This window comes from Ambystoma mexicanum, chromosome 12, assembly GCF_040938575.1.
Source record: "Ambystoma mexicanum isolate Mex_15411 chromosome 12, UKY_AmexF1_1, whole genome shotgun sequence".
Lineage (NCBI taxonomy): Eukaryota > Metazoa > Chordata > Amphibia > Caudata > Ambystomatidae > Ambystoma > Ambystoma mexicanum.
Genome location: NC_090936.1, coordinates 190,970,509 through 190,986,079, shown reverse-complemented (window position 1 = coordinate 190,986,079; position 15,571 = coordinate 190,970,509). Strand labels below are relative to the sequence as shown.

The 15,571-nt window shown below is 43.9% G+C and overlaps 1 protein-coding gene across 1 annotated transcript in view; it reads right to left on the bottom strand.

The window, feature by feature from the left end:
- Positions 1-15,571, bottom strand: part of PWP1 (PWP1 homolog, endonuclein) — a 429,968-nt gene that overhangs the window by 253,043 nt on the left and 161,354 nt on the right. Inside the window, exon 7 of the mRNA XM_069628279.1 lies at positions 2,034-2,164. Within this exon, the coding sequence (XP_069484380.1) occupies positions 2,034-2,164 (131 nt within the window). The remainder of the gene's footprint in view (positions 1-2,033; positions 2,165-15,571) is intronic.

The window sequence follows — 15,571 nt, the reverse complement described above, 5'->3', positions numbered from 1 at the left end:
TCAACTAGGGAACTTGGTATAAACTAGAGCAGGGGTACCGACTTGTTTATGTACCCTCTTGTTTATGTACCTTGAGAGCTGAATCCAGTAGGCAACACAAGATAGAAAGCACAACTTGGTTTAACCATCAGTACTGTGGTGGCCAAGAGCGGGCCCCTGCCCAAGGGCCCCCCTCGGCATCAGCCTCAGTTTGCAGCAAATAAGGAGATCAGATACAGACTGCTGGTAAACCAAGCTTCTTGTATTAGACAGCAAATGCAGAGTGATCAGCTGATCAGCAGGACAAGTGTCCAGGCAGTCGGCACACAGAGCTCTCTGGGGCCCACCCCTAAAGTGCAGGTTATGTAGCATATCATAGGCAAACACTAACATATTAGAGCACTTTCACAATGGGGGTAGTTACTTGGCACGATATTGCAGACATTTGGCAAGAACAGTCGACATCTGACTTGTGACGGAGCCTTGCAGGGACATTGTGTTGTATTATGGATAAGCGGCATTCGTAGAAACCCTACTGTTATCTCCCCTATATCGTGCTAATGCTATACTTGCAGAGAATAAGCGAATGAAAAGGTCTGATGTGCCTTCTGCCACAGGAGGGGTTTTGGGCATTTTCTGTGTGCTGCGTGCATGTGTAAGTGGTATGCAGGGTCTGAGGCTTAACTGTATGAAGAGCGTAATGTAGCATTCCATAACATAGCGTAGCATTATAATCCTGCCACATTAGTACCATCACCAGGTTTCAAAACACTAGAAAAAACTCAAAATGCAAAAATAATCAACAATGATTGGCAGGAAAAATTAAATTAGCTACTTTTTATATTCATAAGCTAAACATTTTGCTGACGCAATATCTTGGTCCGAGTGTATAGACTCTCTTATACAGGGAACCATATAATTTCAATGTGAAGAAGAGAAAGTATTCAATTCGCTCCTTATTTAATTCAAAATCAATCTGAAAATGTATTATTAAGAATCCAATGGAGAAAAAAATAATTATATAGAAAAATAGTAGGCAAATAATAAAAAACGTTATTACATGCAGACTATTAAAACTCCAGGTTATACAAAAAAAAATACCTTGTAGAGCATAATTATGAAACACTATTCATAAACAGACAATATATCAACAATTCATACAATCACAATCTAAATATACTAACATACATAACAATTCTTGTGATAACAAATTCAATCATTAGATTTCTTTAAAAATTATTAGTCTAATATTATTAATCAATGCCACTGTTATCCCAACATGTTTCTTTCCTTCAATCTCATTCTTTACTGATTAAGGACATTCTTCAGGGGAATGTTCAGATGGCAATGATCTGTTTATATGGTAAAAGGGGCTGTCAATCACTCCTCAATTTTATGATTTCCTGTATTTAGAGATACAGATGAACTATTTTTAATTAAATGTTCATCGCAATTATATGAATATATCACTTATTAAGCCTTCTACAATACTTCGTAGAGATTAATCACCTTTGCAAAAGTGAATAAGCGATATATTCATATAATGACAATGAACATTTAATTAAAAATGGTTCATCTGTATCTCTGAATAAAGGAATATGAATATGGTGTATATAATTATGTTCTACATGGCTCATTTGTTGTATAAGCTAGAGTTTTAATCTAATAAGAACTTTTTTACTACTAGCCTACTATTGTTCAATATAATTTTTTTTACCATTGAATTCTTAACAATACATTCTCTTATTGATTTTGAATTAAATAGGGAGTGAATTGAATCCTTTCTCTTCTTCACATTGAAATGATATGGTTTCCTGTATAAGAGAGTCTATACACTCGGTCCGTATATACCTTCATTTAGCAAATTTAACCAGGATTGACCTCAGTGTACTGTATCCTGGTGTCCCACTTTATACTCGATTACAATATCTCTGTCGCCTTTTTTCAGGCCACTGTCCAAAAATTCAAATGCTCGTGATTTTCATGTTTCATTGAACTGTAGGTTATTGCTGATCAATGAATTTAAAGGGTTACTAATGTATCAACACTATTACCTTTTTTCCTTTCTTTTTCTTCTTTTTTGTTTTTTTGCTGCCAAGAGAAAACACTGGCTCTAAACAGTCTACAAGATCAAGGTCCCAAACATCTATGACCGGGGTCATGTTACCCACAGCAGCATAATTTCCTGCAAGAATAAAGAACAATGTCATAGAAATCTCACTGTATGCATCATAAATACCAAAGAAATATTTCCATTCATACGTGAACAACAACAAAGCAATCCATAACACATCTGCCTAAATTAAACTTCTTACCATTCATTGAATGGGGCAGATTATGACTGGCCAGCTGGGAAAGATGATCCCCTTCGTAAAATTCAATATTCTATTCAGTCCTTGCTCACCAACAAGCTGGCAAGGGAAACACCTCAGGCAGTGTTTTCGTACAAACAGGTGGCCAAATGAGGATTGTCGTATTTTATTTTATTTGTATTTATTTATAAAGCACCAACACACAAGCCTATTGGCATAGAGGCGATAGACAACAGACACAAAAATACACAAAAATACAAAGAAATTTAACAAAGATACACAAAGTCAAGGAAAAAAAGAGAAAACATCAATTCAGTACAAGCCTCAACTTGGCAGCCAGAGAATAACTATTCACATTATTGTTTAGACTAAAAAACAAAGGCAAATTTGTCTGGGCGCAACCTATCACAATACAGTCTGTCATTCCCAATGCACCAGTATTTAATTTGCATCCTCCACAAGGGTCGAAGATCTCGGGCTCTAAAACAGCCATGACCAACTTTGGATCGTAACCAAAAAAGTGCCTCATTTCTCAGGGCATCTCTGGATTCCATTAGTTCTGGTTTGTTTACATTGGTAATGACAATGTTTCTTTGATCCATCACCGAACAGCTCAAAATGCAGTCAGTTAACTCTGGCATACAGGCCTTCTTTACACGAATATCCTTTCCAAACGTCAAAGTGACTGGATCACATGTAGATTTAGCTATGCCCGAAAATGTATTTATGTATTTATTTGCATTTGTAGAGCGCCCAAGCCAGAGGGTATCAGGGCACTGTTTCCAACCGGTTACATTTATCTTGACAAAAATAATAACAATTCATCAGGAATCAGGACAAACACATCAGGAGTAAGGGGAATGGGAGCGGGGCCTTCTGACTTAGCATGAGAGTCAGGGAGAGCCCTTGAGGGAGGGAAGGACACATAGTTCTGAGGTAGCGTGGGTACCAGGCGGCCTCAATACAAAAAGGCAAGTTTTTAGGGTCTTACAAAAGGGACGGTAGGCATATTCTGCTCACAGGTCATGAGGGAGGCCGCTCCACTGGATAGCAGCTACTGTGGCGAAGATGGCCCCTCCTGTTCTCACCCTTTTCACCTTTGGTAGGACTAGCCAGTGTGCCTGGGCGGCTCTCACTGGTCTGTAAGATTTGTATCATTCAATTTTCCAGGATAGGTATTGAGGGGCTGTGTTTGAGAGGCACTTGTATGTGATCGACAGCGTTTTGGACGGGGAGCCAATAGGCTTTTCCTCTGGTGGTGGAGCTATATGGAAGGATAACAAAGTAGTTCCTAAAGGTGCCCTAGTTATCAATCCCACAGTGGGACAAGAATCCAAGAAGATAGCCACTGGCTGATGTACAGTAGTTTCGGATGGAAAAGACGAAACAGTTATGTTTTCGGGAAAGGTAGTTTGACACGCTACGTCAGTCATAGTGCTTAACTCCTTAAAGTCCACTTGGTCAACTTGAGGGGCTTTATCAACCTTATCAGAGGGACAATGTGCAATAGTCGCATCAAACAAATCAACCCAGGCAGCAAAATCGGAACGGGTTTTAAATTGATTGAGAGCCTGCATTATCTTTTCTTTAATATTTTGCTAACTTATAGGCCCAATCGTGCCTTTATTTGAGCCATTATTGGAGCCTATATTTTCACTGCTGAACAAAGCAACAATATCTGAATAAACACTTTCCATACTCAGCAGCGGAGATTGCAGTATAATGGTCACCGCTTGGGAGATTCAATCACACGCTCCGGCTTGACTATCAACCTGAACTTCCTCTAGTGAACCACCCACGATTTTTTGGCCAACAGCGTTATCCTTCTCCAGGCCTGGATTTATCATTGGCGTAGCCCCAATGTCCCACATGTCCTTCATCCCTTAAATGCAGACTGTCATTGTGCTGGCGTTGTCTCCTGCAAGCACCTCTCGCTAAAACCTCTGATATTCGACTACTACCAGAGGCAGTATGTATCGGAGAAAGCACAGGTGCAAATGATTTGGGGAAAGGGTATAGGCCGAAAAACTATTTTTTGTGGCATTTTCTTGCTTTGCCAAAATCAACAGATAAACGCCTGGCAATTTCTACATCCCATTTTATAATGCCACTATCAACATTCACAATCGCACCAACATCCCGTTTAAATTGAGCTGTTTTCTCAGATATTTACAAAAGGTTCCTAAAACACCCCTGATCTTCCGGATATTTCCTCAAAATTTCCCAGGTCCTCCCTTATATGTACATGCATTTTCCCTTTACCTCTCCCTTTGCCGCCCGCATCGAGCTAATGTACCTCCTAATTCCTAATGATCCCTCCACATTTCCCTTGCTTTCATGCCAAATGTTCTGAATATGTCGATATTTGCATATACAGCCGTCCTGTCACCATGAATATTTTCTTGAGTGTTGCAGAGAGGGTGAGTGAGTGAAGGGTATTGGTGCATGGGGTTCGTTTACAATGTTTGCAGTTTCCAGATGGTAGGTGTGATCAGCCTTCATGAGACTAAAACGAGGGAAAAGGAAAACAGTGCAAGTATGACAAAGTTCAACAAACGGAAGTGAAAGAGAAGTAAAGAGGAGACCCCCAAAAGGAGGTGCATGTCCCTGAAAGAAAACTAAGAACAACAAGCTCTCTACCATTCCCACTACGTATAGAGAAAGGCAGGTACGGGAAAAAAGTGATCCATGTATCAACTAGGTCTCAACATAAGACCTTAACACAGTATGAGAGAGGATAAGAAGTCTGTAAACAAGGGGAACAAGCAACTACGATCAGGAATTACCAGTTGTTGACACAGGGTATGGAACAGGTAAATGAGCGCAAGATGAGAGGCAGTAAACGCAACATTAAAGGCATGCAGGCCAGAGGGGGTACGTGATAACTGAGTGGATGCTGAGAAGTCAGATGGTAGTAAGGGAATGGAGGGAGAGAGTGGGGAAAGGAAGGGAGACAATGACCTAGGTAGGGGGGGGAAGAGGGAAATGGGGAGGGAAGCAGATAGGCAGGGCCTTGGTAAAATGAGGAGGAGGCATGGAGATGACAAACGATAGGAGAAGGGATGAGAAAGGAGGAAAGAGTTAGGAATTAGGGATGGCAGGGAAGGATGAGATGAAGAAAGAAGAGAAGTATGAGTAGAGGGCGAATCATTGGAAAACGTTTTGAATAGAGTGGCAGAGAGCAACAGTTTTTGATTGAGGAAAGAAGGTGTCTCCAGTGGAGAGGAGCAAGGAGGGAGAAGGAGTAGAAGAGAGATGAAGTACAAGGGGGGGATATTGCAGTGGGTGGAGGAAATTTTATGTGCCACTGGGGAGAGTAGAGGGAGATCAGGCCCAAAAGGTAGGAGGGCGCAAGCCATACATGGATTTGAAAACAAGAGAGAAATTTGAATTTTACACGTTTCTGCATGAAAAGCATGTTGATTTGAATATGGGCGGAAGCATGTCGGAGGTGTAAGATGGTGTGAGTGGCAAAGTTAAGAACTTTGTTGGAGGAGGAGAAGGGTTACTTATGGAGACAGAGAAGACTTGCACAGTTGTCCAGTTTGGAGAATACAAGACAAAAGAATGTGCTTAATGGTAGTGAACAGTAAAAGAAGACATGTTATCTAGCTATTGAGAAGGTTGATGCAGGTCACAGTGTCAGATTTGGAGATGAAGAGGGTGAGGTTGAGATGTGGGTCAAAGTAGGTCCCTGAATTGTAGAGAAGGTTAGGAAGAGAAAGGGTGATTTGGGAAGCTGTAGAGAGGGGCCTGTTTGAGGCTGGAAGTTTGTTTTATTTGTTGGTTTTGTTTTACTTCCATAATTGTTAGGTAAGAATTAGTGCAGTCCAACTTCGTGGGTCTATAAAAGACTTATCGCCTTGGTATTAGGTAACCCACCTTTTAATATAGGCCTGTACTACACAAGTTGGTAGTGTTACTGAGCAGCCAGGCTTATTTTAAGAGGGGTAATGTGAGCTGTAGAGATGTGCAATGAAGCCAGTAAATACAAGTATCCAATTAAACACTTGCACACTTAAAGTTATAATTAATTATTTGTTTATACATAAAGATATTTAACCCTTTAAGTGCCATGGGTATTTCTCCCCAGTGCCAGAGCCTTTTTTGGTGATTTTGGTATGTGGCCATTCAATGGCTTGTAACTTTTTTGTTGCATGAGATATCTCGGCCAAATTTGGCTCCTTTTTTCCCACATGTAGGCGGTCGTAACGCCACCCAGGAATCCCAGGTTGCTGTAGGGGGGTGAGAGAAAATAAGGAAAAAGTGCGAAAATTTTGGGTTTTTTCAAAAAATGCCAATAAAATGATGTACAAAGAAGCCTGTGGTTTTTTCCTTGTAAGAGCTAGAAACAAATGGTTTGCTGTGCTGAGTTCCCCAATGTGTTGGCTTTCAGGAACAGGTTGAGTGGAAATGGAAAAAAATTATTTTGATGGGGTTATCAACCGTTTTGTGAGAGGTAGGCGATTTTTGCCATTTTTGCCAATTGGACATGCATGGACGGAATGGAAGAAAAGGGCAGGAAAGCCAAATTGGAGGACAGAAAGGCATATATTTCTGAAAAGTAGACAAAATTCCAAGTTTAGGAAGGGGTGATTTGCATAGGTCAGGCAACAACTAGGTTGGGGAAACTGCCATGGAATAGGGGAAAAGCGGGAAAATGACTGAAAAAAAAGGTATGTGTTGGACATGGTTGGCTTGGTACGGCAATGGCTTCTATGAATTTTGAGAAAAGCAATGCTCCACTACATTCCCCCGACTCTTGCAGTTAGGAGAGCATACCATTTTTGTAGTGTTTGTACAAAACAAGCAATACCACAAGCCAAACACTGAGCCATGGTACACAGGAGTTTTACGCTCACGGCCTGACCAGACGCACTTAGCATGTGTAAATTGGGAAAACCAATGTGGTGAGGAACGGCAGCCATACATTTTTTGAAAGAGCACAGGCAGACCTTTTCAAGGGTAGGTGACTTGTGCAGGTTACAAAAGTGTATGGTGGCTAAAGCAGCGACTAAATGTAGGTCACATTTGGGAAAAGAAAGGGTTGTGAGACAAAGGGCTCCAGCAAATGGGTCAAAACGTTATGAAAACCACACAAACACAACACATGGCCTACCGTCCCGCGTTCCCACAGGTGTCCCGATGAAAACGGTACCCCACATGTGTGGGTGCACCTACCTTGCCGGCAAGGGGAAAGCCTAAAACACAAGTAACCCCAAGTCTGTTTTCAGAGGGAAATCTCAGACATTCTGCCGACCGGCACAACGTACAGATATGGGCCTCGGGTGTCCAAGCCACCGAAGAAAATGGGGAGCCCCATGCATTTCCGAAAAGAGGACATCCGTGGGAATCCGCAGAGGTATGATTTGCGCACATCGCCCCAGATTTTTTTACCCAGACACCCCTGCAAAGTCCGAAATGTGGGGAAAAAAATGCTTTTTCCGCACATTTCGCTCGACGCACCCATCGAAACACGCCCCCAACAACACATGGCCTACCGTCACGCGTTCCCACAGGTGTCCCGATGAAAACGGTACCTCACATGTGTGGATGCACCTACCTGGCCGCCAAGGGGAAAGCCTAAAACACAAGTAACCCCAAGTCTGTTTTCACACAGGAAATGTCACACTCTCACATCATACAGATATGGGCCTCGGGTGTCCAAGCCACCAAGGAAAACAGGGAACCCCATGCATTTCCGAAAAGGACACCCGTGGGAACCCGCAGTGGTATGATATGCCCAAATCGCCCCAGAATTTATTACCCAGACACCCCCGCAAAGTCCTAAATGTGGGAAAAAATACGCATTTTCCGCACATTTCGCTCGACTCACCCATCGAAACACGCCCCCAACAACACATGGCCTACTGTCCCGCGTTCCCACAGGTGTCCCGATGAAAACGGTACCTCACATGTGTGGGTGCACCTACCTGGCCGCCAAGGGGAAAGCCTAAAACACAAGTAACCCCAAGTCTGTTTTCACACCGGAAATGTCACACTCTCACATCATACAGATATGGGCCTCGGGTGTCCAAGCCACCAAGGAAAACAGGGAACCCCATGCATTTCCGAAAAGAGGACACCCTTTTGGGGTGCCCACCCCCAATGGCTGGGGGACACACCTCATGCAGGCCTCCCTGGGCCTCCTCCAAACTGCTGCGTGAGGTACACCCACCCTCCATTTGGGGTAAGGGGGGAGAGGGCCACCCCAAAAGATGGGGCAGGACCCCCAATAGATGGGGCAGTAGGGTTTGGGCACCCTGGGGGCAGATAGCCACACTAATGTGGCCATCTGCACCAAGCAAAGTTGGGTAAACAAAAAACAAAATGCAAATTCACAGGCTGCTTTTTAGGGGGGGCTGAGGGCCACCCTAAATTGGCAGCGCATGATGTACCGCAACGGGGGGTGGCCCTCAACCGCCCCCACCCCAAATGGAGGGCCCCACCTCATGCAACCCTCCCTGGGGGCAGATATCTGCTCCTAGGAAGGGGCATCTGACCCCAGGGAGGGATGCATGAGGTGAGGCCCCCATATCTGCCCCCAAGGAGGGTTGCATGAGGTGGGGCCCTCCATTTGGGGTGGGGGGGGTTGAGGGCCACCCCCCGTTGCGGTACATCAACTCTATCTAGAGTTGCGATTAGCACCTGCTTTCTTGAGGATGGGAAGTATGGTCACTAATTTTAGGAGATAGGAAACATTCCAATGGGTAGAGATTAAAGAGAGAAGTAAGGAAGAGGCAGATGATGGGTGCCATGAGCTTGACTAGTTAAAGAGCGAAATATCGTCTGAGGCACAGGATAGATTGGCCTGTTTTAGTATTAATATTTTGGTGTCCAAGAAGGAGGTTAAATTTGGAGAATGAGATGGTGAATGGGGTGGGGAATGGAGAAAAAGAAGAATGGCGAAGGTACTGCGGATAGTAGTGATTTTGTTGAGAGCAAAGTCGCTGGCAGATAGGGATGAGGGAGATTTAGGAATGGTCAGGTGAGAATAGAGGATGATTTTAGATGTCAATGGTGGTTGGACTGAGGTAAGTTACTGGAGTAAGTTGGTTTAGCAAAGTCGAGATTAGTAGATAGAGCGGAGAGAGAGAGAAGGTAGTATTCAAGGTCAGTGGGGGACTTGGTTTTGTGCCACCTCTGGTGAAATTCACGTATTTCAGTTTTGAATTGGCAAATGTAGGGAGTGGTCCAGGTTTGGAGACAGGGTGAAGATGGACTGAAAGATTTAAGTGGGTAGGGCTTAAAAAAAGGTTGATTTCGGGTGTGATGAAAGTCCTCTAAAATAGGAGTTTAGAGCAGAGGGAGAAACTTTACATTTGGAGATTTTGGTGATTGGGATCATGACGTTGAGCAAAGAGAGGGATCAGACGGTGACGGCTCAACAATTACATTAATGAAAGGGCAAATGTGATGAAGGACAGTAAGTGAGCTACCAGCCGTGTGAATGGGGTGGTTGTGCAAAGAAGTGAGAAAATAAGTGTTGACAAGGGAATTGATCCTAGAGCATTAAGCATCAGATGGTTGGAGGAGAGTGAAGTCACACATAAGGATAACATGTTTCTCAAAGGGGATGGATTAAAGTAGTTGAGAAAGGTCATCAAAGAAAGAAACAGACAGTCCATGGGGACAGCAAATAGAGATCAGAAGAAGGATACAAAAGATGTATGTAAAAATCAACTCGGAGAGAGGAGAAAGAAGAGGAAAGAGGAGAATAGGTGAAGGAAAATTAATTCATAAATAGGAAGCTCACATCCCGCCTCTTCAGATGGCCAAGGCGAGTAGAAAGAGGCATGTTGGTCATGGAGAGCAGCTAGGGAGGCAAAGTCAGTAGGGAAAATCCAGGATTCAGTTACAGCGAAGTGGAGAGTGAGATCTGAAACAGTTGGACACAAAGGTTACATTTGTTGCAGATGGATTGAGCATTACAAAGTCCAATAGAAAGTGTGTGTTAGGAAGAATTCTCATAAATGTGCTAATTCCCTTCACCTTAGAGACCCCCAGCAACTTTACTGGATTTTGAGGACTTGATTTTTTTACCTGGAGAGTGTGAGAGTTTTTTTTCCCCACTCTCTCATGTATTTTGAATGTGTTTTACTCTTGTGTTCTTTGATTATGAAGTTTCAGACAACTCCATAGGCATCATCTTTTCATTTGTGTACCACAGCACCCTCAGTGCAGTGACACATGGGAAGCCGTTTAGGCTGTCCCAAGGTTTAAATACCTTCTCTGGGATAAACTACTGTTTCCCAGAGAAAGTAAAGTGAAATTGACTTTACTAGTCTTTTTCAAATTCTTAAACCCAGCACACCCTATCTTACAATAGAGTGCTGGAGGGGTTACTCAGTATCCCGTATGTATAAAAACTCATGTAGCAGTGAAATGCTACCCTTTCCTCTCTAAATGGCTTGTGGCAGTGGTTTTACAACAAACTACCATGATTTTTCTGACCGCGAACACCGGTAGCGTTAAATCGCAGGAGCCTTGTTTTTCAAGATGGCGTCTGAGCCCCCTTTGTTTAAACAGATCCCGGTCTTCTGTTTTTCACCATTTCTTTTTGGAAAGATCCTTCTAGAGTTTGTCTCTGCACGCCAAACCAGATTTGGTCCCTTTGTTCCTACGCCTTTGGCGGGCTTCAGGACTGAAGACCGCCTCTGGCACCCAAGTGTCTGGGCTGGGCAGGAAGTGAGGGAGGTGCCCGAAACTCCCTGTGCTTAGTCTCCTAGGAGACCCAAATGCACTCTGGCGTGATTGGCTGACTGACTGTCCGGCAAGGACAGCCACCCTGCTGGGTGAGTGGCAGCTAGGCTGGAATGAATGGGAGGAAACTGGATAAAAGGCGAGTCTCTTGGCTTGGAAGGCAGAGTCGACCACTGGAACGATAGAACCAAACACCAGCTTGCAGAGGGCGGCTGCTGCAACTCCTGGACCGTTGGTTTGCCCGGTGAAGCCCTGCTGCAGGTCCGAATCGCCAAGTTCATCTCGACAGAGAAGCCCTTCAAGGACGACTTCTCCCTTTCAGTTGGTGGGACCAATCAACTCGAACCTTAAGCCACCTGGATAACATTCTCGGAGCTGGTTGTATTTTCTAAAGAGTGCTGCAGGAAACCGAATAACCAGGGAGAGGGACACCAGTTTGTGTGCTTGTCTACAGCTACCGGAATTGAAGATTTGCCTTTGCCAGCTTTTTGACCAGTCCCAGTGCAGGAGTCCCCCGACGTCCTCCCTCTTGTCCCCACGACTGAGGCTCAGGAACAGCGAGATCTGCAAGAACTGCCAGGAACAGATGTCTTACGCTGCACCTTTTTCTTCATTGTAAGGTACTGTGAAAACCCCGACCGAGAGAACTTACATCTCACTGCGAAAGTGCTTGAAACGTTGGCAACTTGCAGGCTTGTCAGCTTGTGACCCAACATATTAATCTTTCTTTTACGAACTACTTCTGAGAACTTTGGCAAAGACTTTTCCGTTTAACTACCAGAACTGCCTATCCTATACAAGAATTAGCCCATTGACTTTGGCCTAACCTGTTGCATTGAATTGACTCCTCTGGTGAAGTCAAACTATCTGCACTGTCTAAGAATAACTGTAAGATTCTTTTTATTAACCTATGCCTTTTTGCTCCTACTTCAAACACTCTGAATGCCATTCTGCTCCTCCTGCAAAGTAGTTTAAATGCCTCAGAAACTGATAGTGTGAAGTACTGAAGTATATTTTTGTGTGAAATAGATTGCCTCCTTCTAGTGAATGTTTTATAACTGCCCGTGAAATAAATTAATAAGTGTTTAACCACGAAACCTTGAGTATAAGAGTCTATTTGAATACTTGTGATTGTAGACCTCTGTGTAACATCATTACAGCTCACATTCCCATCTTGAGATAAGCCTGGCTGCTCAGCAACGCTACCAAAAATGTGTAGTACAGACTTATACCAAAGGTTGGTTTTGCTTACACCCGTAGTCCTAGTTGTGTGTAGTGGTCCCAAAGGGTATTGCATACAAACTTTGCCTAACAGTGTGCGAGAGGAGTAGGACTACAGTTCGGCAGTTAGGACTTGGGAAAGGCAGGGAGAGTAAATGAGTAGGAGAGGAGAAAGGGTTTTGAGAGTGGAGAACAGGGAGTAAGAGCAGGAGAATGGAAAGATAGGGATAAGCGTGAGCGGCAGTACAAGGTTGGAGTGCAGAGGTAAGAAGGAGAAGAAGAGCCAGGAGTAATAGGAAGTCCCCTTGGATCATGGTGAATAGAGGGAGATGAGGGAGGGAAGGAAGAGAAGTAATAGTAATGCAAAGAGTTGTCAGGAACAAGGGAAGACTATGAGGTGAGGTAAAAATATGGTATAATACATTGGTAAATGTCAACATGTAGACTGCTTGAATGGAAAAAGCAGCACAGCACTGATTACTGAAATGGTAGCTACAGGTTACGTACATTGTAACATTTAGCAATAGGAGTGAGACATGCATTACTTACCGTAAAAGCATTTCTGATGATTGTATCTGCTTAGATTCACATGCTGTGCATATGGTCCAACATCCAGTGGTAACCGCGGAGTATTGCATCTTGTCTTTCGGGGGACCAAAAGGGGACGTCGGCATAGGCGTGTCTGAAACACTATCCCTATAGTGGCGTGTGTAGTACCCAAAATCCCTCACGCACCGAGGTCCCTCCGATTGTATTTTTTTCTGCCATGAGGGAGCCCAAGGCTATAGTGAGTGAGTACATGAAGAGAGAAAGTAGTAAGAAGTCTATGTTCCTTCCACCCCAAGCGGGGAGGCAGGGAGGGCGCATGTGAATCTAAGCAGATACAATCATCAGAAATGCTTTTACGGTAAGTAATGCATGTCTTCTGATGCTTGTTAATCTGCTTAGAATCACATGTTTGTTTGTTGTTTGTTTGTTTATTTATTTATTGTGCGCACCAGACCCTAGGGTAGCAGGGCGCAAGAGAACAAGGAGGTTTACAGCTTAGTTAACGTTTACAGGTTACAGATTAGTTAACGTTACAGGTTACAGGCATAGTGGACATTTCGAATCTGCAGGGTAGGGCAAGTGCAAGTGCAGATAAGGCGTAGCTAAACAGTCAAATCTATGGCGATCAAACAGTAAAAGCAGGTTAGTACAAACATTATAAGAAGACGTTACGTATAAAGTGACATACGCTATGTCGCATTCTCAATAAGCCATTTTATGGTGTTCTTTCTGAAGTTATTGAAGGTTTGGTCAGATCTGAGTGCAAGGGGTAGGGAGTTCCATAACTGTGCTGCCTTAACTGGGAAACTGGAACCTCCAATGGTGGCTAGTTTGAATCTGGGCACTAGGAGGCAGTTGGGGCTGGCTGTCCTTGTGAGTCTCGTTGGATTTTTCCTGTTGAAGCGTTCTGAGAGGTATCGGGGAGCTTTGTTGTTTAGGCATTTGTGGATAAGGGACGCAGATTTAAGGTTGATTTTTTCTTGGGTGGAAAGCCATTTGTGTTTTCGTCTTATTTCTGAAATGTGTGCACTTCTGGGGATACTTAGGGCCGCTCTAAGTGCATTGTTTTGGAGCACTTGGATTCTGTGGATGATTTGTTTGGTAGTCCCTATGTAGAGGGCGTTGCAATAATCTAATTTCGATAAAATGAGGGCTCTAGCTAGAATAAGACAGCTGTCCTCTGAAAGGAATGGTTTCCCAGCTCGTATTAACTTGCATGTATAGGCAGTGGATGATGACAGTGAGTTCACCTGTTTGGTGAAAGATAGTGTCGCATCAAGGTAAAAACCTAGGGTTTTTACTTCTCTGGCGACCTTGATAGTGTTGCCGTCGATGATGAAGGCGGAGTAGTTTTGGTTAAGTTTGGAGATACGGGCTGCCGTGCCCAGGATGATGAGCTCTGTTTTGTCATCGTTCAAGCATAGGCCATGGTTGGCCATCCATGCCTGAACGATGCTATAGACTCTATTCACCAGAGCCAGATCTTCGACGTAATCCCCAGTAAGTGGTAAGAGAATCTGAGTATCATCTGCATAGTTAGTGTAGGTGATACCCAGATTATCAAGATCGTCAAAGAGTGGCTTGGTGAAGATGTTATAGAGTGTCGGCGAGACGCAGGATCCCTGGGGCACTCCGCAGGTGATTGGGATAGGGTCTGCTGCCGCTGCGGGGGAGAACACCCTCATAGTCCTGTCACTAAGAAATGATTGAATCCAGACTATAGCCTCCTCTGAGAAGTGGGCAGCCGAGTCCAGGTGATTACATAGGACTTTATGATCCACCAGATCAAAGGCGGCTGAGAGGTCTAGAAGGAGGAGGAGAGCTAGTTTTCCCTCGTCTCTGAGTGAATCTATTTGGGCTTTTAGGTCGATAAGGGCAGTCTCTGTGCCGTGTTGCGGACGGAAACCGGATTGGCGGGTGCCGAGGAGATGGTTCATCTCAAGGAAGTTCTGGATTTGGGTGTATGCTACCTTGTCTAATATTTTTAGTAGGAAGGGAACCGTGGTGATGGGCCTGTAGTTAGTAGGAATGTTGGGGTCCAATGTTTGCTTTTTTAGGAGGGGGGAGTACCCAAGATTCCTTTAGGTTGCGGGGGATGGTGCCCGTAGTAAAGGAGGCATTGATAAGTTTTGTGATAAAGGGGGCTAAATCCCTAGCCGCATCCTTGATCAGTTGTGCGGGGCATTGGTCGCCTTTGCAATTAGAAGGTTTGAGAGTCAAAATGGTCTTCTCTACCTCAATTACTGAGACCTTGGAGAAACGGAATTGGGTGGATTCTGGGTTGTTGGATGTGGGAATTTTGACTATCAGAGGTTGAGTTGGCAGAGAGGCTTTCTTTAGGGCAATTTTTGTTTGGAGGTTGGATACTTTGTTGGTTAGTGCCAGTTGTATGTCTGTGCACCAAGTTTTGTCTTTGATGGAGTCATCCTGTACTGTGATAGGAGTTTCCAGTTCCTTTAGGATGGAGAATAGCTCCTTCATGCTGGAGTTGGATTGGGAGATCCTATTATTATAGGTTTCTTGTTTGGCCAGGATGATGTCTCTTTTGTATTGCGAGGAGATGTTAATTAAGTTAGTTTTATTTTCAGCGGTCGGAAGTCGGTTCCAAGCTGTTTCGCATTTTCTCTTCTGTAGTCTTAAGTTTTTTAGGTGGGGTGTAAACCATGAGTTCAAATGCTTTTTGGGTTTACTGATCCGAAGTTTAAATGGAGCAATACTGTCAAGAGCAGAGCACATGGCTGCGTTGAATGCATCCACTAGGATGCCTGGGTCAGAGTGGTCAGGTAGGGAATTTAGTTTGGGTAGGA